We start from the raw sequence: 23011 nt of genomic DNA, 5'->3' as shown, positions 1-23011 counted from the left end.
TATGAGTTCATTAATACCATTCATGAAGGCTCAGCCTTCATTATCTAATCACCTCCCCCAAATCCCTACCTTCTAATAATATCATCCTGGTGATTAGGTTTCAACCTAAGAATTTGTTACTCTCCCAACTACCCACCTGTACCTCTGCTAGAGATAGCCTACATTTCTTACTGGGAAGTGGGGAGTTGGTGAAGTTCCTCCATCCCAGTCACTCTTCCTCCACTCTTCCTTCCCTCCCCTGTGTCACAAAAGCACTCAGTTTTCTTAGGACAGGTGACCAAACAGTTGTGAAAGGAGTGAGCCGAGCCAGCAGCCTGTTGTGGGAAATGGAGAATGAAGAGAAAGTGGGAAATAGACATGTGTGTGTGGCACCTCTAGACGCAGGCTCTGCAACCTTCACAGAGGAGCGGACACCTTCTCCTACAGACTGAACCACCACATGAGCCTCCCTTGTGAAACAGGAGGGCTTTGTGATGCAGTCTGCAGCCTGGTTCTGTCCTCTGTGAGGCGGACATGACAAGGGTGAAGCACTGGGAGTCATTTGGCACTAGACCCCTGAACGCCTAGATATGGAGATGGTTGGTCTCCTCATGCTAATGAAGCTTAGGCCATGTTGACCTTTACATTTGTTCTGTGGGACTTTGGACAGTTCTTATATACATATGGCTTCATTTTCATCATTATCTTAATTATCTGGCAGATTAGACGGAGTTACTGTGGATTGAAGCTCGAGCCTACAAGAAGCTGCTGCCGGGTAGGGAAATGCTGTGACCACAATTGAACTAGTTTTAGCTTTCAAGGTCCAGGGTCACACCTTATGACCTCACTACCCCTCCCTGCCAAATTTAATACCATACCTTCAGGTACTTTTATATAGTCCTTTTTTCCTCAGAGGCTAAAAGTACTTTTTTAAAACAAGTTCACCCCTGTACTTTACCCTAACTGAAAAGCCAACAACCTCTGATTGACTTGAGTGGAGACCTGGATATGGGATCTACTTCACTGGCTCTCAGAAGATTTCCCCATATGGGGGAATTTCTGGCTTACAGTCTTTTAAATCACTTACAAGCTCAAGCCCTGTGACTATTAGAACCATACCTCCTTCAGGGTGTACCATTCTTCCTCTTGTTTTTGCCAATTTCCATCAGAACTTCTCATAGACCTATGGGAGGTACAGAGTTTGGAAAAGACTTAAAGAGAATCAGAAATAGCAGAGAAGGGAAAAATGTTGAGGTGGAAAAAAAAGATGAAGTATAGGTAAAGGAAATGTAGAAGAGTATATAAAATGCAGACAAATACATAGGAAAGGATAGGAAATGTATGTAAGCTTTGTATCATTTTGGACATGAAAAAGAAAATGGTGTCCCACTTTCATTCTAATGTTTTTGTCTTCAAGCGTCACCGAAAAGTCAGGCAAAGGGCAAGAGATGCAGCATCAAGAGGTAAAGTCCTAAATTCTTCTCTGACTCCCTTCCACTGTGGGCTAGCTTCCCATGTGGTAGTTGTCCCTCTATGACCCCTGGTGTCAGGAAATGGGTGTTCTAACCACTGAAATCTCCAACTACCCAAATCGGCAACTTTCATAGAGGAATTCTGTGGGTAGGAAATCAGAACCTGGGAATGTTTGAAAATTGTCTACCTCATTCCCTGGAGAATAAAGAATTGAGGAAGTAAAACAGATGCCCTTAATGGTCATTTGCTAGTTTTAAAATCCTCTGTAACACTTCATCTCTCAATCTTGTCCTCCATAAAACCATCTGATGACCCTCCCTCACAGTGAGGTTGTGAAGGTCAGATGATAATAGGTGCAGGAGAGCAAGTCATGAATGATCCGATTTACACTGAAGTGTCTTAGAGCATTGAACAGTTGAATTTTTCAGTCCCCTCTCGCTGAGAGTCAAAGGGCTCCAGCTTCTTAGAGAAAGTCCCTGAAGTACACACATGACATAAAACTGTCCTGGTTCCTCAGCTCGAAGATTTTGCCAAGAAGAAGCTGAGAAGCCGCGGAAGCTGCTCTCTGTCATGAAAAGGTGATCTCTTGCTCTTTGCAGTCTTTCAACTCTCAGCCTGCCTTGTGGTGGTCTCTCAGCCTGGGCTGGAGCAGAAATGAGGAGAGGAATAATGACTGGGAGGAGACAGATAGGATGGAGGCTGGTTCCCTGGTTGAGAGGTTTGCAAGGGAAGACAGTAGTTCAAACACCTCAAGAGGGAAGAGACACCCTATTCAGTAATGTGCTAGGGTCACAGTAGTTCTACAATGTAAGATTTGATCAGTAAATACAAATCACTACATGGGGTTACACTCAGCCAGGACACAATTATCCCATTAAGAAAATGGGTATTGCACAAAGCTGTCCTCTTTCTCATGTTCTTTTTAGAGTTACACATTTTCAAGGGAAGATTCCTGGGTCTTCCTGGACCCTGCTGACATTTCCTCCTCTGGTCTGTCTTCAGGAAGGACAATTCCTGGGGACCCCTCATCCAGGAGCCTATTATCTTCTTAAAATTTCTGAAGAATGAGACTGATAATCAACAGAGGCTGGGTACAGCAGCACAGACATCCCATAAGGGATTCATTCTCAGAATGATGAGATCCCATAAGGAACTCATTTTTCATAGCATAGGCCCCACTCTTATAGGACTCAGGGATGGAGGTAGAAATCCTCAGCCCACAATTCTTGCAGAGGTAGATGTCACTCTATTAATGATTGCCATGATTTCCTTCCCAGCCACAGCTGGCTTCCCCAGAAGGAAAGCGTGAGGCAGCTTCTGTGTGCAGATCCCTACTGCCAAATCTGCAATGGTGTGGCTCTGGAGATTCAGCAATTGCTGGAGGATGAGAACAACCAGATCTCCCCCACATTTCTGGGGCCATCACAGGGCTCTTCTTGCTTAGAGATGTTGTCCATGTCAAGTATGTCTTTTGAGCAGAATCTGGAGCTCCATTCCCAGCACTCCAGAGACCTTTCAGGGACATCTGTCACCCCAGCACTAACAACTGAAGAAATCAGAATTCAAGAATACTGGACTGATCGCCTCCCGCTAGGACAGGAATTTCAACTGGTAGAGATGCCTGTAGGTCCACAGACTATGGTTTCTTCAAGGCTTGAGTTGTCTGTGGTTCCAGGGAATGAGCAGGAGATGAGACAGAACAACCCCAATTTTGTCCAGGGGAACCAAGGCCAGCAGTCCTTGAACACTCAGGTCACTTATATGCCCCTAACCCAAGAGCTCACAACCTTGGCACAACCTTTGGCCTTGCATATAGTCCCCTATGCACACCTGCCATTCTTTAGTCCTGAAGTCCTGAGGCTTCTTGAAGTACATGTAAAAAAATGGATGCATTTCCAGAGGTGGGGGCTCCCCAGGCGAGTGGAGGAATCCCTGAGGCAGCTTATGCCAAACCCACCAATGTATTGCCAGTCTGAAAATAACCAACCAGTTTCTTTAATCCAAAATAATACTTCTCAGATCTGTGTCCATAGATTTGGGACAATTTCTCACCAGACCTGGTGCTCATATATGGCTGGCCAACCCACTCAGACCTTCTGGGTTTCTGAATGGTCCCTTATAGATTCAGAACAAAGACACCACTGCCAGAAAATCCCAAAACCTGTGGCTTTAGCCTTGCCATCTCCAGCCCTTAAAGACCTAAATGACCTCTATTCACTGCCAAGTGGTCAGGCAAATAACTCACAGAGCAAATATAACCAGCTCTTCTGTGGCCTCCCTACTCTGCATAGTGAATCCCTGGTGGCCACTTTCTTGGACTCTAAAGGCCTCTCCAGGAACAAGAGTATGCCCAGGTCCCCCTTGAATGGTTCTCTTCTCTTCAATGAGCTCTATCCCCTGCTGTCCAAAACTCCACCTGAGTCAGCCCCAACCTCAGCCCCAGGCTCACACCCAACCCCCCTAAATTGCATGTCTCCCTCTAAGAATCAAGTCAGTGTCCCATTTCTGACTACAGCTGAGTATGAAGCCTTGGAATGGCACTTGCTGCAGAGGCAACTCCAGCTTCAGTGGGGCCTGCCAGCAGTCTTCCAGAGATCTCAGCATGCCCCAAGCCCCGTGCATTATGAACCATGTGACAAAATCCAACCCCCTGAGACCATGAAGACCTCCTGTCCAGGAAAGTCTTTCTCAGTCCTCACGAGGGAACTGCTCTTCTTCCCAGAGCATGCCCGCAGGCTGCTGGAATTCCATCTCCAGAAGCAGTTGATTCACCATCGCTGGGGCCTGCCCCCAAAGATTCAGCAGTCCATTCAGTTGCTCCTTTCCTCCACTGACCAGCAGACCCTGTCCTGGAGCAGCACAGCCCTACCCAGGGTGAGCATGCCCCCGCTTGCAACCCTAGACGACAATGAGGCTGGTGTCCTATTCTCACCCATGGTAGCCCAAATGCCCACCCCCATGCCACACTTGTTTGCCCAGGCCAAGGAAATATTGCAGAGCCACATCGACTCCAAATGTGGACAGATCCACCAGGGCCAGGTCCCTGCCTGTGTATTCAGCTCCTGGGAATGCAGAATTCCTGGAGGCCTGGCAGTGGCTCCCTTCCCTTGCATTCCACAAAGCCAGCACCCAGAACTGCAGGCAGCAAGTGAACCTGACCCACAGCCCAAAGTTATGCCCTGGATGCCAGTGGCCCTTGATCAGCAGCAGCAGCAGGCCTTACCAAGTGCTGACATTGAACACCCTAAGCTGCCCCGAGTCCTGTCTGAGACAGCCATTGAGAAACTGGAAACCATGCTGCGGCACAAGTATCTGGTCTTCCTGTCAGGACTGCCTGCTCTGTACTGTGTGGCCCTCTCTAGGGCCATGGCTCCAGCAATCTGTAGTCAACCTATAATCACAGAGATGGTGTCTGGGCCTGTGGAAAGCCCAGAGGAGCCTCTGACTCCTCCACTGACTCAGATGATCTCATCTGAAGACCCCTGCAGGAGGCTTGAACCGTGCTTTCAAGATGATGATGAGACTTGGGCAGACAACGCAGAGGAGTTCCAGCCTGAAGTTCGGGTGGAAGAAATGACAGAGATGGTACCTCCAGAGAGCCAGACTCTTCCTGCTATCCCCTCCTCATCCAAGACACACATCTTGGCCAAACTAAATTTTCACCTGAGAAAAAAGGTCATAGAGATACACCTGGGAATTTCCATAAGGATAAGGGAGAACAGGGAACCAACTGAAGGATTCACTGAGAACAAATCCACACAGGAGTCTCTTAGGAGTCTAAGCACCCCAGAGAGCACAGTAGTCCAGGAACTGTCCATCACACCAGAGTCTCCTCCTGCCCCAGACTCAGAATGGATCCCCCTTAAAAAACAGCTGGCCACTGAGTTGAAGGCAGTACAGCACAACCTAAAGGCACTTAGTTCCAAACCAGTGCCCCATGGATCACCCCCCCGGGCTTCCAAGACCTCACAACTCAATGCGAACATGACCAAGGCCCAGATACTTTGTGTTCAGGTGGAGGCCAGTGTGAACAATCCCATCCTGGAGGAACCCTGGATCCCTGAGCTCCAAAGTCCTGACAAGATCAAGGACTCAGCCCAAGTCCTGGCATTGGCAGAAAAGAAAGAGGACCCAGGAAAACCCAAGGCAGCAGGGGACCTTGGAGAAGGGGATGCAGGGCTTGGGGTCTCCTCAATCAGTGAAGAAAGACACCCTGCTGAAGATCAGAGGCCAGAAAGGATGAACAGGACATCCCGAGGTTCCTGGCGATGGAACCAGAGCTTTCTTCTTGAGGATCCCTGTCCACCTAGCCACCAGCATCACCCTCAGCTGCAGTCCCCAGAGCCACCCCCAGTAGTTCCTGGGGGGAAAGAATCTGAGCCTGACAGGCAAGACAGTCCAAGCAAGCCACATGTCATCCCTGAGCCCACAAGGAACCCTAAGAATGCCCAGCCCCTGGTGCCTCGCATTTCCCAGGACAAGTCTTTCCTCCCCCAGAAAATTCAGGGTAAACCTTTGCAGGGCCAAACTCTGCACAGTCAGGTCTTGCAGGGGAAGGCAATGCCAGCCCATTCTCACAAGAAGCCCATCGTTCCAGAGACTGACTTGAGAAATAAAATAAAATCCTTTCTGCACTGCATTAGCCCTGAGAAGAAAGGCAAAGGGCACGTAGAGTCCATGTTCTCCAAAGCTGGGAAAGTGTCCAAAACCAGAAAAGAAAATGTTGAAAAGAGCCTCGTTCCAGCCAAAAGCCCCACGGGGAGAACTAAGACAGAGAAGCCAAGTGGGCACCCCAAGGCCCGTTCAGCCTCCCCTAAGAAGTCAGTGGGCCTGACCTTCTTAGATGCCAAGGCCCGTTCAGCCTCCCCTGAGAAGCCAGCAGGCCTGACCTTCTTAGATGCCAAGGCCCGTTCAGCCTCCCCTAAGAAGCCAGCAGGCCCAGCTGCCTTAAATGGTCCCCATTCCCCAGACAGTAAGCTCCGGCTACGCTCCCGACAGCATGGCTCTGCCTCAACCCAGGGCCATCCCCGCCACTGCCCTCGGCACTGTCCTCGAGTGGCTGGTGCCTCCCATCCAGGGAGCCTCCCCTAGCTTCCAGCCCTCAGCTCTGAAACATTGTCCTGCTCCAGAGAACTCTCAAAGCAATAAGGAAGTGTTTCGAGGCTCCCCAACCTGGGCATCCCTTGAAGAGCGCTATTTTCATTTCCATTGATGAACAGGTGTAGCAGAGTACCACCTGAAATAATAGTCTATATCTCAAAACAAAGAATTGTCTCTTTCCTCCTTATCACACTGTACTTTGTTAATAGAAGGCATGAGGGAGGCTAAGACAACCTTCCTATGTAGGCAAGGAGCTTTAACCTACATTTCAGATGAGTCATTTTAAAGACATGCCAGAATGTTCCCTTGTTGAGGGATTGTTTTTGTGTTTATCCAAAACACATAGCTAATGTGATAAATATCTAAACTAAATGATAGAAACTCCCTTGTAGGCATTGGGAAGATCATTCTAGAGAAACCATTCTGGGAGCTTGCTATAACCCTGTTGCATATATCTCTTATTCCACTGCCTAAGGAGTGTGGGATGGCTCCCTCCTGGAATGAGGTCCCAGTAGAAAAGCAGAGCGGCTTGTCCCCCTCCCTTCAGGGAACCTGGAAGAAGGAGCATGAAGTTGGAGGTCTGTGTACCTGGGACAAAAGCTGACATGTTCCTGATCTTGGAGCATGATAAGGGACAAAATTCAATTTGCTTGGTACTGAAACAAACTTAGAGCCAGGAGGCAAAGGCAATGCCAGAGTTCTCAGGTAGAGAGAGGGAGTAAATACTGAGCATGGGTCTCCTTGGCCTTAGTGTGATGAAGAAATGAGCATTTAAGTTATCTGGGAAAGAATCAGTTCTCCAAACATATTTGAGCTTATCAAGTTACTGCCAGCAGTTTATATCCATCTCTAGTACTGTGTCCTATTTCTATACTGTCTACACCTGGAGTCTCCCATCCTTACTACCTGAGTATACTTTCATGGTAATTGTGCTGAAATCAACTAAATCCCTCCCAGGATCTGCATGGTAACTTCCCCTCAGAGGATGACTCCTGTAGTTTTCCCCTACCAAGGACTGTACTAAGTAAGTGTAATACTCCAGTCCTTGATTCCTGCCATCCCTTCCATCTCTTCATTATGTCCCATTGCATTTCAGAAAGCACCAAAAACATTCATCTTGATAGTCAAAAGAAGGCTCTTAAGGTTTTTAGAAAGTGTCCAGTCTATTAACCAGCCATAAAAAGTGATCATAAAAATCTAAGCGTTTAATGCTACACATGAGTCTCTACAACCAAAACAAAATTCTGGCCCCTTTGCCTCTCCTGCTGGGAATATCCAATATTTTGCTATTTCAGGGAAATATCTATTTAATCATTAATGAAATATGTGCAATTCTCTAAAAATTTTAATGAAATGGAGAAATCCAAGATGGAACTGAGAAGCTGAGGTCTGTAAACCGCTACACAGAAAGGTAAGCCCCATCAAACTATGTCCTAGCCACATTCTCCCCATAGAATGAAACCCCTCCTATAAATCTGTTTAGAAGGCCTCTTGTACAGCTTGCTATACTGAGATAGAACTCTTTCCTGCTAGCTATTTAGTCCAGACTGAACTCCCACCCTCACTCACAACACCATCACTGAGTGGGTGATCCCCCACCAAAAATAGCTTCAGTAACCTTGGACATGCAGTTGGAAAACTTTTTTTAAAAAACAGCAAATTATTTAAATCAATAAATCAGACTCATTCTCGGGATTTTTATTGAACCCCTCTATGAGCTTTGGCTTATTGGCTTCCTCAGGAAACTTTTTTAATTGCCCCAAACACTTGCCCTCTAGTTTTGGCCTCTTGGAGTGGTGAGCAAATGAACTTGGTGGGGTTAGAGCACTGCCATTAATGTTGAATCAAAATAGGCTTATTTCATAAGCATTGTAAATATCTGGTAAGTGTCTGTGATACTCTTAGAATTGTTATCTGCTAGGCTGATACTTTCAAAGACAATCATTCCAGCTCACAAGAGGACAAAAAAATGAAAAAAAAAAACAGCTGCTGGTGTCCCTTTAAATGACTGGAAGCCTGCCTCTAGAATTGCTTTATTTTTTTTTCCAGACAAGGTCCTCAGAGAAACAAGAGACTCAGAAGGAAGCAAAGTCATCCAATCACCCAGCTTCACCCTCTCTGGAGACCTAGAAGTGACCTTTGCTGATTTTAATATTGTTATCTGTCCAGGGGCCTTCTAGTCTGCCATTTTATTCAACACAGGTTAGATGAATTTAACAAGGACTTAGACTTTCTTTTGCCTGTGAATGTCCCATGGGTGGTTAAAATTAGGATCAGGGACGTAGCATCTCTGCCTCTTGCATGCTTCCCCTTGACTCTGAGTCACCTTGGATTCCATGAGCAATAGGTGTGATTGATAAACATCTTGTAGCAGTTGGAAAGCTTCATGGTGGCCATCATACTCAAATTCCCTCTAAACTTTGAGGAGAGTGTCCCCTGTCTTTCCTTCTCTAGTTACCTGGTTGGAGCAGGCATTGGTTCCCTGGAAGGAAAAGAGAAACCCCTAGTTTCTTAAGGAAGCCATGGCAGAACGGCATAGCTCAGGGCTATACTTGCTCCCCAAAGTAAAAGATTTGGGTCATTTCCTTCCCTTAGGAAGAAATCTTCTGGCTGAAATGGCCAGAAAATAATTTCAGGGAAAGATGACAAACATGAACAAAGAACAGAGGGTGAAAAATACAGCACAAGGAAAACATTACAAAATCCTTGAGTGTTTTTATAATTTTCAGGCCAAATGTCTGACCCCTTGGGAAGGATGCAGATTTTAAGGTCAAAGTCACAAGAATGGAATGTGGAAAATAATAATCAGGGTTAGAATTCTCTGACATCTGTTAAGTTACTTGACATTTCGGAGCCCTGGTTTCTTCATCAGGGAAAGAGAAATAACTGTACATCTGTACCCAACCTGAATTGTTATTGATATATTGGTGATTCCCAAAGCCATTCCTCTAGCCCAGTCTTTCCCCTGAGCAACAAACAGTACAGTCAACAGCTGGGGAGAAACTCTATCTTGCTCCAAAGAAAATGCAACTTAATTCAAAATTTCCAAACACACTCCTTCCTATCAGACATCAGGAAATGGCATTGTGGTCCAGGCTCTCCCAAAACAAAGAGAAAGCCACGTGACAGTTGCAATTCTATAATACCAAATACCCTATCAGAACAGAATGTATGTTACCACAAAGGGGAGACAAAGGGGCTAACATGTAACAGGGCCAGGGGGTTAACAGAGCATATATAAGGCAATACCCCTCTGTGCTTGGGGCTCACTCAGCCTTTGGATGTACATCCACTAGGCAGGGGCCAGCACTTAACAAACACTGCTTCCTGCTGAATGCCCCTGTGTCCTGTCCTGTGTTCGGGAATCCCACAATAGTAGATTATGCATTCCTTTTTTGCTCAGTCTGTAGAGTAAGACTGTCACCAAGTTCTAATCTTGATAACTCTTAACTTGACTCCCTCTTCTCTATTTTTATGAACTTTCCTTGAATTTCAGTTTCTCATCCTTAGCCTGCTTTAATGACTCATATAGTGTCTCATAACCCTAGGGCTTAGAAGAGTGGCTAGCACATAGTAATACATTAATATTGGATGAATCTCAAGAATGGGCTGTGAAGAAGACAAATCATTGCATCAATGTGATGAATGCTATTAGATATAGATTGCCACAAAAGGATGAGGAGGACTCCAGATTGTCAATAATAAAAATTCTACAATTAAAATATTTGAGTGCTTACTATGTTCTAGGTACTATGACAGTATAACAGTGAACAAGACACAGGCCCTGCCACAATGGAACTCATGGTCTCATGCAGTAGACACTCTCCAATGTCCAAACTGTCTAAGCAACATTGACATTTGGAAGCCAATATTCATCTTAAATTATGCAAAGATAAACTCATAAATCCCTGCCCCAAATCTACCCACTCACACATAACCAAATCTGCTCCAATTGCAATATTTCCCACATCAGTTAATGATAGCATCATCTATTTGTTCAGACCAAAAAAAAAAATGATGTCATCTATAACTTTCCCCGCTAAGGGTCCATATCCAGTCCATCAGAAATCCTGTAGTATCTACCTTCAAAGATGCATTAGGAAAGGGAAGGTACTGGGGAATAAGATTGATCAAATTAGGTTATGTGCATGTTCAAATACAGCATAATGAATCCCATAATTATGTATAATTATTATGCACCAATTTTAAAAAAATACATCTGGCCTATAACCACTTACCACACCCTCTACTGCTGTCATTACTGAAGTAGCATTATAACTAATATCTGTGTTTCATCCTGAGAGCACACTCTCAACAGTCTATCTTCCACACAGAAACATGATGTTCTCAAGGAAAGCCTGGCTACATATAAAAAATGGGGGCGGAAGGGGAAAAAATGAAGAAATCTAAGCACAGGGTACTGGGAAACTTCCACTTCAAGAAATTAGAAAATAATTTCTAATTATTGAACCAGTCAGTAAGCAGAGGACACTGAAAAGCAGTAGTCCATGAGGTAACAGGAAAACCAGAAGGGTGTGGTGTTCTGGAAGCCAAGACAGTATTCAAACAGAAAGTAATTTCCTACATAAAAAGTTGTCAACAGCGAGGATGTGGGGAAAAAGGTACACTTGTAAATTGCTGGTGGGACTGCAAATTGATGCAGCCAATATGGAAAGCAGTATGGAGATTCCTTGGAAATCTGGGAATGGAACCACCATTTGACCCAGCTATCCCTCTCCCTCTCCTCGGTTTATACCCAAAGGACTTAAAAACAGCATACTACAGGGACACAGCCACATCAATGTTTATAGCAACACAATTCACAATAGCGAAACTGGGGAGCCAACCTAGATGCCCTTCAATAGATGAATAGATTAAAAAAATGTGGCATATATACACAATGAAATATTACTCAGAAGTAAAAGAGAATAAAATCATGGCATTTGCAGGTAAATGGATGGGTTAAAGAAGACAATGCTAAGTGAAGTTAGCCAATCCCAAAAAGCAAATGCCGAATGTTTTCTTTGATATAAGGAGGCTGATTCATAGTGGGTCAGGGAGAGGGACCATGGGAGGAATAAAAGAACTCTAGATAGGGCAGAGGGGTTGGAGGGGAAGGGAGGAGGTATGGGGTTATTAATGATGGTGGAATGTGATGATTATTATTATCCAAATTACAGGTATGAAGACATGAATTGGTGTTAATATACTATATAATATAAGCATAATGAATCCCATATGTGATATGAAAAATTATGCTCTGTATGTGTAATAAGAATTGTAATGCATTCCGCTGTCATATATAAATTAAAAAAAAATTTAAAGTTGCCAACACGCCAAGTAAAATAAGGACCATCATTTATCAACTGGGAGATAATTCATGGTTTTCAGAAGAAGAGACTTGGGTGAGTTATGGAGGTAAAGATGTGACTGGAGTAAACTGAAGTGAGAATGGAAGGAGAACAGTTAGTGATTACAGTGGTAATAATTTCTTCAAGACGTCTGTGCCACAGGGCTACAGAACAATGAATAGGTCCCTGGTAGGGTCAGGGAACCCAGAGAGGGTTTTCCTAAAAGAAGGGACATAGTATGGTGAGTGTTGGAAGAAAAGATCCAGTCAAGAGAATTAAATGATGTTATAGGACAGCAAGCGAGGGAAGAGCTACTGGAGCAATGCGCTGCTGTAGAGGTAAGGACATAGGACAGTGACAGTTTGGGTCTTGAATACCACCGTTCCCACAAAGCCCATTTGTTGAAGGCTTGGTCACCAGTCTGTGGTGCCACAGGGAGGTGGTGGTGGAACTTTGAGAAGTGGGGCCTACTTCCTTGGGGGGTGTGCCCCTGAAGGGGATATTGGGACCCCAGCCAACTTCTTGTTCCCTTCTTTCACTGCCCGGCCACCATGAGGTGAGCAGCTTTTCCACATACCCCTGACAATGATATGTTGCCTTATCTTGTGTCTAAGAGAAAAGGAATCCACTGATCATAGAATGAAATCTCTGAAACCCTGAGCCCATATAAACCTTCCCTCCTTATTAGTTGATTATTTCAGGTGTTTTGTCATAGGAACACAAACTGACTAATTCAGTGACTGCATATCGAAGGCAAAGCATTGGCCTGGATTACCAGCATAGGCAATTTGTTGGTGGTAGGAAGAAGGTGACATGAAAGGAGGGGGACTTTGGGGTAGAAAAGAAAGATTTTTCCAGTATATAACTGAGTGTAGGCAAAGACCCAGAGGGTCTTTGAGGAGCTAGAAAGGACCCATGGCTGCAGGTGTGGAGAGGGTTATCAAAAGTCAAAGCAGGAAGGCTGGTGGTGGAGAGGGATTCTGGAAGTTATCATGGAAAATATAGGGCCTAAGAAGTTGGTGGGACTCTGAAGACCTGAAAAGGTGGTTGAAATGACCAATTGTGCATATAGAGCATGTGCTCTTGGAACGCTGGGGGGAAAGGAGAGATGCCAGACCAATCTCTAAATGGATGAGGCTTCAAATTGAGCCAAGGGGCAACTTCATGCTCAGAGAGGGAACACAGAGGATAAGAAGGGAAAGCTGGGAAGCAGGAAGACAATGCAGTGGCCCTGAATAGAGGAGAAAGATCTGTGTTGGCCAGCTAATATCCCCCCAAAAGTGGCACGTCTGCATCCTTCTTCCAAACTGCCACAGAGGAGCGAAGAACTTGAGATGGGACAGGAAGTGCTGAACTTTATTATCATATTGTTTGAGGGACACAGAGAAGCTCTTGGCTCCTAAGAAAATCCAGGATAAGTCACAATTCCTTCAAACTAGGAGGAAGTGGTGGCAGGTCTTGCTTCCTCTGATAGAGCCCCACTGTTTAGCACAATTGTCCCCTGTGGCGGGATGCAGAAAACCCAGATGGGAAAAGCATGGATGTGCCTCCCTCCCTGCCCCCTAAACAGCAATTCTGTGCCCAAAGGATGGAGGCACAGCCCCTAGTTGACTGCCAGGGAGGGAGGCACAAGGCCCAGGCCTGCTGAGCCAACACTCTCAGGTGTTTTCCTGAAGCATCCCCAGAGATCAAAGGAGGTCTTGGGACAGGCACATCCTCCCTGTCTGGTGGGAGTTGCACATAGAGCTGGGACAATAGAGAGAGGCCCAGAAGGAAGGGAATTCACTCAGAAGGGTCACGGTGGTATCAGGGAGGTGGGAAGCCAGGTTAGTGTGCACACATCCTGGCTTAGGGTGGAGCAGGTCCTTTCCAGGGCCCCCACAGGCTCCTACCTGCCTCTGTAGTCCCATCAACGCTAGTCAACTGGTTTTTAATTTTTACATGTTCAAAACTGTGTAATGGTATCTAATTGGAATTTTAATGGTTTTTCATTTGCATTTTAATATGTTATGCTGAATCTTTTCATGTGTTTTCCTTTTATTAACATAGTAAAAAATATATAACAAGATCTACCCTCTTAACACATTTCTAAGCATCTGATATAGTATCTTTAACTATTTGCACAATGTTATGCTCATGTGGCTGAACGAAGTCTCATAAGAAAGAGCTGGAGGCAGAGAATTGAGTTTCGACTGAAACCTCCTGGATCCTGAGTTCTCAACAAAGCCAAGATCTGAGAGAATAGGAGCAGTCTGAGAGCCATATAGTATGCTGATGGAGGATGAAGCCTGCTATCTCATAACCCTAGCACAACACCACCCTTTACCTCTCCCTCAACTCAAGAGAGGAGAAATCAGAAGACACATACATATAAGAATTTGCTACTCCAGATTTAGGGGTAGATGCTAGGAATGCATCAGTGCTGGGAACTTTGGGGTTCACCTCTATCACATTGTGATATGGTGAATGGCCTGACCTTCTAGAACCCTTTCCTTAGGCCCTCCAGAAGTCATTTCAGAACTGTCTGGAAGGAATCTCAAGCAAGGGACCACTAGCACAGGGAGGACAGTGGCCTCTCCACAATATCATTTCTGTTCAAGGCTGGGTCAAAACCAACAGGGAGTATTAAAAAGGCTGCTTGGCTTTTTTGCCAGCTCACTGAAGCCCAGGCAGGAAGGGCAAGAACACAGGATGAGCACAAGAATAAACCCCCTGGAGATGCTGCTTCCTGCACATGGGGAGGCCTTTGGACCTCTGCTTCTCTATAATCCAACCAAAACTTAATACTTTGCCTGGACTCTGGAACCCATGGCTTAGGACAGCCCTGTCATAGGAGGAAGAACAAGAATGGTTCCTGTGTCCACTGCAAGAAGAGGAGAGATGGGGGGACAACCTTGAGTTCAATGAGGACATGAGAAGTAAGCATAACACAGGCACGTAGGGTGCTGGGGACACAAAGTGCCAGATCCTCACCAGGTCTAACTGGGTTTGCAGGGGACTGTGCATTCCCAAACCCACAGACAGAGAGGCCAGGCCCCTGAATACTTGGTTGGGATAAAAGCATGGGGAGAAGGACTGGCCAGAGAAAGATGCTGTTTCCAGAAGGATGGGTGGGTGCTGCCAACAGGCCCCCTTCCCTTCCACGTGCCCCTCCTTCACTGTAACTTCTCTGGATCCAGGACCAGGCAAGGAGCACACTGGGGGATTTCCAGAGTGTATCACTTCCAAGGTCAGGCTCCCTACAGAGGCCACAGGGGCAGGCCCCTGGGCAGGCAGCCTGACCATGGGAATCCAGACAGCGGGAAGGGAAGCCATTGCTTTCGGTAATAGTGCTGGCAGCTGGGGTGTGTCAGGCAAAGGGGGGCTGGAGAGGGGCAGACAGAGAAGTGAGAAGACAGAGGAGATCACACACACACAGAGACAGAGAGACAGACATTCAGCCACACAGGTACATACGAGAAAAGACGCAAGGTCACCCTTGCCACTCAGAAAAATTTTCAGAGCACACGCAAACACGTGTAGGAAACATACCTACATTAACCCATGAACACCTGAGTCAGACATGCCCCAGTAGACATACGCCCCAAAACTCACACAGACTCAAAAACACGTTTGCACACATAACTGACACAGTCCCTCGCACAAACCCACAGACAAATGTGATCCAAACCCATTCTGCAGACTCCTCCCTAAGCTTCAAGGCCACTGCTGAGCAGAAATGTCTCTCCCTCTGACCTCTGGTTTCTATTTGTGTCCTATTTCTTGTCCTTTGATTCACATGCATATCACTGGGCTCAATAGCTGGGCTGTGTGCTCTTAAAGAACTGTCTCCCTCAGGAAGTGTGTCCCCCTGCCCTCTTCAGCAGCCCATTCTTCACCTACAGAGGGTCCCCAATGTAATGCTGGATCCATGCTGCAGGGTCCTGAGCCCCAGACTTGACATGGCAGGCAGGAGGGAACAACAAACCAGACAGACACATTCAGTCTAGTTACCCTCAGGGAACCCTCAAGAACCAGGTCCTGGGTACCCAGGAAGACACTCCTGACACAGGGCATGACCAACTGTGTATCTCTTTCCCACACTTTAATTAATGTGAGCCACAATCCCATCCTATGCCCCTACCTCTAAATCAACTCCAACCCCATTCCCAGAGACAACTTCAAGGGACACCTTTAATATAACCCACATTAGGAAGATAATACTACTGGGTGTTAAGTGAACATGTTTACATGGTCAAATGAGTTTGTTGTGGTATTCCCTTTCCCCCGGATCAGGGCACTTATCTGCCCTAGTTGGATAACTGTGGGGGCACTGGTCCCCCTCACGTATGGAGGGCCCAGAAAATGGGCCCTCTACCAGATCAATAACCCACGTTATGCTCAAGCCTAAGTCCCTTTCTAGTCTCTCTTAGAAGTTTAAGACTGCTGTCCAACACAAAATTGAAATCCTGGCCAATCTTAATCCCAATCCTAAATGCAAGCAGTGCCCTACTCCAACCCTAACACAATCTTAATCCAAGGCACACTAGCTCTTACCAACCAGAATCACAAACCCAATCCTGAATCCCACTTCCACATCACCAGGCTCCCAGCTCTGTGCTCACCACTGTCCAACTCCAGTCTGCAACCACAACATCACTGCTGTTCTAAGCACAAGCCTAACTCTAGCCCTAACCCTGAGTGGTGACACATCAGGTAATGTATGTCTCCACTCTGGGCACGTCGATGTCTTACCCATAGTAAGGGTTGTGTCATTTGTAACCTCAGGGTCTTGGTGGTTCTTTCAGGACCAACAGCCCAGTCCATGGGGCATCTTGTTCCTGGAGGGCTCAGTGCTCTGCTGGGAACCCAGGAGCACCAAAGCACCCAGGCCCTTTGACCCTTGTTGGATACACAGGCTCATGGGGCCCTGCCCACCCCAAATCATGTTCCAAGATTTGCCAAGTCTCTTAGCTGAAATTCTGGCCATAGGCCTCCTTGCTTGCCAAGCTGGGAGCATCTGCTGCTCTGGAAGCCCCCAGCAGGCGGGAGCAGGCTGGCCTGGGGCTGAGGGGAATGTGGCCCTCCCCAATGTGGGAATTTCCAGACTCTTTCAACATTCACACCTAAGCTGTCTACCACAGAAGTGGCTCAGGTGCCTGTCCTAAACAGGTAGAGGGCCTGCTGATACTGAGGCTGAGGAAGGCTCAATAAATGTGGTTTTTCTCCCCACTTTCAATAAATGTGCACTCACCGATGGGTTAGAACTGATATCATCCATAAGGACATTCCCCATTCTTACCCAAAAGTACCAGTGCGGCACTCTGCACCTTGGCATCCCCAGAAGACATCAATCAGTATTCAAGTTCCCTCAATAGCTCATCAAGCTAAAACCTTCACCCTTAGGACTGGAACTCTAGGTGGACACTTATATCTAGATGTGCCATTATCCAAAGCTTTGTGTCCTTCCCCAGTGTCTATATACTTCCTGTCTTGATGGCCAAAAAAGGGCTGGGTTGTGGGCTATAAACTGCAGACTCCTATACCCAGAATCTGTTCAAGTGGTACTATGGGCTGGGATAAGCCAGGCCAGCAGCTGAGAGCTGAGCAATGGCTGGGTGAATAGCCAAAGGTCCCAGAGAAGCCTAGGCCCTACAGAAAAGTCACAACTCCTCTCCATCTCAGCCCTTCTCTTGATCACAGTTTCTATACCTAAGCTCACTCCCTTTCAGGTGATATCAGTGCATCACTAGCATGCCTCCTGGTCCTCCCCAGACCAGGGAGGTGGCAGACTTGCCATCCCCGTTGCTCTCAAGGCAGCTGTTTCTTGCCCTGGCTTTCTGTCCAGCCAGGTTTCCACCTCCAGCAAAGTCCCTGCTGTTTCATTCCTTTCTCTTGTGGCTCCTAATTTAGGGTCTAAGCTCCAGACGCAAGCAGTGAGAAGTCAACATCTCTAGAAAGAAACATCTTTCTGAGGCTGCTCTCTCTCTTCATGTTCAAGTTCAAAAGTTGGAGTTTTGAGTCAAAGGTAGGAAGATTTCTGAATATAGGAAAGGTGAGCAAAGGGAGGACCTATGGGGTCCATGGACTCCAGCTGACAGAAATAGGAGGCCTCTTAGTAGTGGTATTAAAGGGGTAAGAGAACATTAATATTCGTAGATGGGCAGTAGATCCTGGCATTTTAGGAGAGGAAGGAGCTCAGCCCTCTCCTCCTCCCTGCTATGTCTCCTCAGCTTTTTACACAGGATGTGCTGGGCTGCAAAATCCCTTGAATAAGTGGGCATCACCCCAGCTTCTTCTTGAGGCCAAGTTTTCTACCTTTTGCCTATTCTGTGTACCTCTGGAGTTTGGAATAATAGATTCACATTGATCTTCCAGCTGTACCCCACCAAATACTGGGCCACCTATACCTCAGAACCCTGGACAACCTCATAAAAATAGTCTTTGACTCTGTTCTATTGATATTATATTTAGAAACTCATGTAGTGCCCCTAATTCTGTTTTTTGTGTGTTTTTTAACAAATTCAATAAGTAATTCTGATGAGCAGCCAAGTTTGAGAAAGTAGTCCATTATAACTTTATTTTTTTCTTTAATCATGCTCATAACAATATTCACTCCTTCCTACTACATTAACTAAGTTCATGCCAGCCTGCTTTTCATGGATACAGGGAGTGAGGGATGATGGCTGCTATAGTTTGGATCTGGATTGTCCCCCAAAGGTCTATGTATTAAAGCCATGGTACCCAGATCATGGTGTTATTAAGACTTGATATAAATTTAAAGAAGTGGGAGGATTTAGGTTTATTGAGGGCATGCTTTTGAAGGGGATTGTGGGGTCCCTACCCCCTTCTTCTCCCTCTCTTTCTTTTGCTTCCCAGCCACCATGAGTTGAGCAGCTTTGTTCCACTTTGCACTCTCTACCATGACGTTCTACCTTACCACAGGCCCCAAAGCAATGAGGCCAACCAAACACAGGCTGAAATCTTTGAAATCATGAGCCTAAATAAACCTTTCCTCTTTTAAAGTTGATTGTTTCAGATATTTTGTTACAATAACAGAAACACAACTAACACAATGGCCTAACAATTGCTACTGGATTCAGGGTCCCTTTTCAGGGTATAAAGATGTTATGGAATTAGATGGTGGTGATAGTTGCATAACTTTTTAAAACTACTGCATTTATGCTTTAAAAGATAAACTTTATGGTAAGTGAGTTCTATCTCAAAGAAAAACAAAGGTGAAATAAAGACTTTTTCAGAGATAAAATAGCTTAAGTAATTCATCACCGACAGAACTACATTACTAAAAATAATGTTACCAAATATTATAGAAAGTGCTTCAGGCAGAAGGCAAATGATGCCACATGGTAATCTGGATCTGCACAAAGGAATGAAGGCAACTAGAAATAATAACTGTGGATAAATGTTTTAAAATTTTCTTTAATATTTAGTCATTTTAAAAGCCTTTAGTGCTTTGATTTAACAGATAATTAGATGAAATAATAATGATGTTTTGTTAGTTTTAGAAGAAATAGAGAAGTAAAATGAATAAGAACAACAGCACAAAGTCCAGATGAGGATAAGAATTAAGTGGAATATTACTTTAATGGGGGCAATGGCCAGCGTCTCATGGTGGGGGGGAGGAGGATCTTCTTCCTGCAGAGGAGGGTGTAAGCCACATGGAAACTTAAAGTCTAAATTGGTTAGTGAAGAACAAAACACAAATAGTCAGAAATACATTTACATAAAACAGAGCCCCTGATAGATATAGTCCTTATGGGTGCTGGAACTAGACAAAGGAAAGATGGCTCCAGTGGTTTATTTAAGGGAGTACATCAAAGACAGGGATAAGATTTCAAGGGTGGATCTTGCTTCATGATGTCTTGTAGTCAGCAGGTTGATGGCACCTCTGCAGGTCACACCCAATCTCAAGTGTTGTGTGGAATCTTTGGCAGAGCTTGAAGGGGAAGTTCACCTGCATCAGGTGGTCAATCCCTGGGGGAGTGCCACAAGGGATTCCCAATGCTTATCCCCTAACTAGGCTACAATGCTCAACACAGTCCACACACAACCCATGGTTGGCTCATGATGTTACTTGACTGTATCAAACTTCAATCTAGGAAGTACAACCACTATGAGATATTTTATATAAATAAATGTATAAATTTAATTGCATATGGACTTATAACAAGGATTTGGCCTTTTGTAAATGTTAGAGGTTGTTAACTCAGAGATTGACTCTTCTCTCTTCTCTCTGTCCTCTGCCCTCTTCCTCTCTGCCCTCTTCCTCTTCTTCCTCTTCTCTCTCTTTCTGTTCTCCTCTTCTCTCTCTGCTCTCTGCCTCTCCTTCCAGCAGCCCCCTAATAAAATCTCTTGGAAAAAAAAAAAACTCAGAGATTGACGTGCACAAGGCAGGGAATTGGCAATACAGATGGATATGAAGTAAGGGATAGTAAAAATAAGATGGAGCCCCCAAGAATGAGCTGGGTCTAAGGATAGGCCGTAACTTACATGAGTTCTGTTGCTACTGATCCTGGTAGTGTCTTCATTATGAAGCTAAACATACACACTTGGCTTAGGCCAGAACCTAGTAGAGGATTCAGGGAAAGATTCAGGAACTCAGAGGCCCCCCACTGCCTCCTACCAACCAATTCAGTCAGCAAATAAGAGACATAAGGGATATGTTCCAAGACCCCCAGTGGATTCCTGAAACTGTGGATAGTACCAATTCCTATATATATTGTTTTTCCTATAAATACTTATGATATATTTTTTTAAAGAGAGAGTGAGAGAGGAGAGAGAGAGAGAGAGAGAGAGAGAGAGAGAGAGAGAGAGAGAATTTTTAATATTTATTTTTTAGTTCTCGGCGGACATCTTTGTTGGTATGTGGTGCTGAGGATCGAACCCGGGCCGCGTGCATGCCAGGCGAGCGCGCCACCGCTTGAGCCACATCCCCAGCCCCCTTATGATATATTTTTTAAAAATATATTTTAGTTGTTGATAGACCTTTACTTTGTTTGTATTTAGTGCTGAGAATTGATCCGAGTGCCTTAAACATGTCAGGCAAGTACTCTACCACTGAGCCACAACCCCAACCCTATGATATAGTTTTGTTACTAAATTTAGGCACATTGAGAGAGTAACAATAACCTGTAATAAAGTATAACAATTATAACAATATGCTATAACAAACTTCTCTTAACTGCTTTGGAGTGGGTAATGTATACAGCATGAATATGCTGGACAAGGAGATGATTCATATCCTGCATGGGATGCAGCTGAATGGGACAAGATTTCATCATACTACTCAAAATAGCTTTTTAAGCTTAGGCACTGACTTCCTTAAGACTCCTAAAGTACAAGAAGTAAAATCAAGAACCAATAAATGAGATGGACTCAAACTAAAATGCTTCTTCTCAGCAAAGGAAACAATATCGTGAAGAGAGAGCCTACAGAATGGGAGAAAATCTTTACCACATGCACCTCAGATAGAAGACTAATCTCCAGGATATATAAAGAACTCAAAAACCTTAATCCCCCCCCCCAAAAAAAAATAACCCAATCAATAAATGGGCTAAGGAACTGAACAGACCCTTCACAGAAGAAGAAACACAACCCATCAACAAAACATGAAAAAAAGTTCATTATCCTTAGCAATTAGAGAAATCTAAATCACAACTAAGAATTCATCTCATGCCAGTCAAAATGGCAGTTATCAAGAACATAAGCAATCAGTGTTGACAAGGATGTGGGGGAAAATGTACACTCATACATTCCTGGTGGGACTGAAAATTGGTGCAATCACTCTGGAAAGCAGTATGGGGATTCCTCAGAAAACTGGGAATGGAACCACCATTTGACCCAGATATCCCACTCCTCAGTCTATACCCAAAGGACTTAAAATCAGCATGCTACATTGATGCAGCCACATCAGTGTTTATAGCAGCTCCATTCACAATAGCTAAGTTATGGAACCACAATAGTTAACCTAGATGCCCTTCAACAGATGAAAGGATAAAGAAAATGTTTTATATATACACAATGGAATATACTCAGCATTAAAAGAGAATAAAATCATGGTATTTGCAGTAAATGGATGGAACTAAAGAATATCATGCTAAGAGAAATAAGCCAATCCCCCCAAAAAACAAAGACTGAATGTTTTCTCTGATAAGCGGATGCTGATCCATAGTGGGAAGGGAGTAGGGAAGAACAAAGGAACTTTGCAATGTGCAGAGGGGAGTGACAGGAGTGGTGGGATGGTGGGGATGGGAAGGACAGTAGAATAAGATAGACATTATTACCCTATATACATGTATGATTACACTACGGGGGTGACTCAGCACCATGTACACAGGAATGACAAGTTATGCTCCATTTGTGTAGAATGTGTCAAAATGCATTCTACTGTCATGTATAACTAATTAGAATAGATTTTAAAAATAGCTATTTAAAAACTTGGGGCTGGGATTGTGGCTCAGCGGTAGAGCGCTTGCCTAGCACAGGACCCGAGTTTGATCCTCAGCACCACATAGAAATAAAGGCATTGTATTGTGTCCATCTACACCAAAAAATAAATATTTTTTTAAAAAAAACTTATGAATTGTTTATTTCAAAATTTCCCTTAATATTTCTGGTCAATGGTTTCAGATAACTGAAACTGTGGAAAATAACGACACAGCTTATGGGGGCAACTGTATGTGCTACAAAATGGTTGTTGCTTCACTTCTGCCTCCAAGTCTCCTGTGAGAATCTTTATTGCAAACCATCATGACCAGAAATAAAAAGGAAACTGTATTCTGATCAATTTAATTCAATGTGCCCAATTTGGCATATTATAAAGATATTACAAAGATAAATTAAAGATGCATAAGCCCCACAACAACCATTATTAAAACAAAATACAACAAAACAAAAAGATAATAAGCAAAATTAAAAATGGAAAATTGAATTAACTCAAAAGAAGGCAGGAAAAGAAGAAAATGGAAACAAAGAACATGTGGAACAAATAGAAAGTAAATATCAAGATGGTAAATTTAAACCCAACCCTGTCAATAATTACATTGAGTATAAATGCTGTAAAAAATAGCAATAAGAGGCAGATAATGTGAAATTGGATTTTAAAAAGT

The 23011-nt window shown here is 44.6% G+C and overlaps 1 protein-coding gene across 1 annotated transcript; it reads left to right on the top strand.

Moving 5' to 3' along the window:
* Positions 1-421: 421 nt before the first annotated feature.
* LOC101955974 (protein SPATA31F1) lies at positions 422-11662 on the top strand. Its single transcript, XM_040285967.2, has 4 exons — positions 422-754; positions 1397-1442; positions 1970-2030; positions 2730-11662. Exons 1-4 carry the CDS (start codon positions 611-613, stop codon positions 6541-6543), a joined length of 4065 nt encoding a protein of 1354 aa, XP_040141901.2. The 5' UTR covers positions 422-610; the 3' UTR covers positions 6544-11662.
* Positions 11663-23011: the final 11349 nt, after the last annotated feature.

The sequence above is a fragment of the Ictidomys tridecemlineatus genome, chromosome 4, assembly GCF_052094955.1.
Source record: "Ictidomys tridecemlineatus isolate mIctTri1 chromosome 4, mIctTri1.hap1, whole genome shotgun sequence".
Lineage (NCBI taxonomy): Eukaryota > Metazoa > Chordata > Mammalia > Rodentia > Sciuridae > Ictidomys > Ictidomys tridecemlineatus.
Note: the sequence above shows the minus strand (reverse complement) of the source record. Positions and strands in the feature narration are given on the sequence as shown.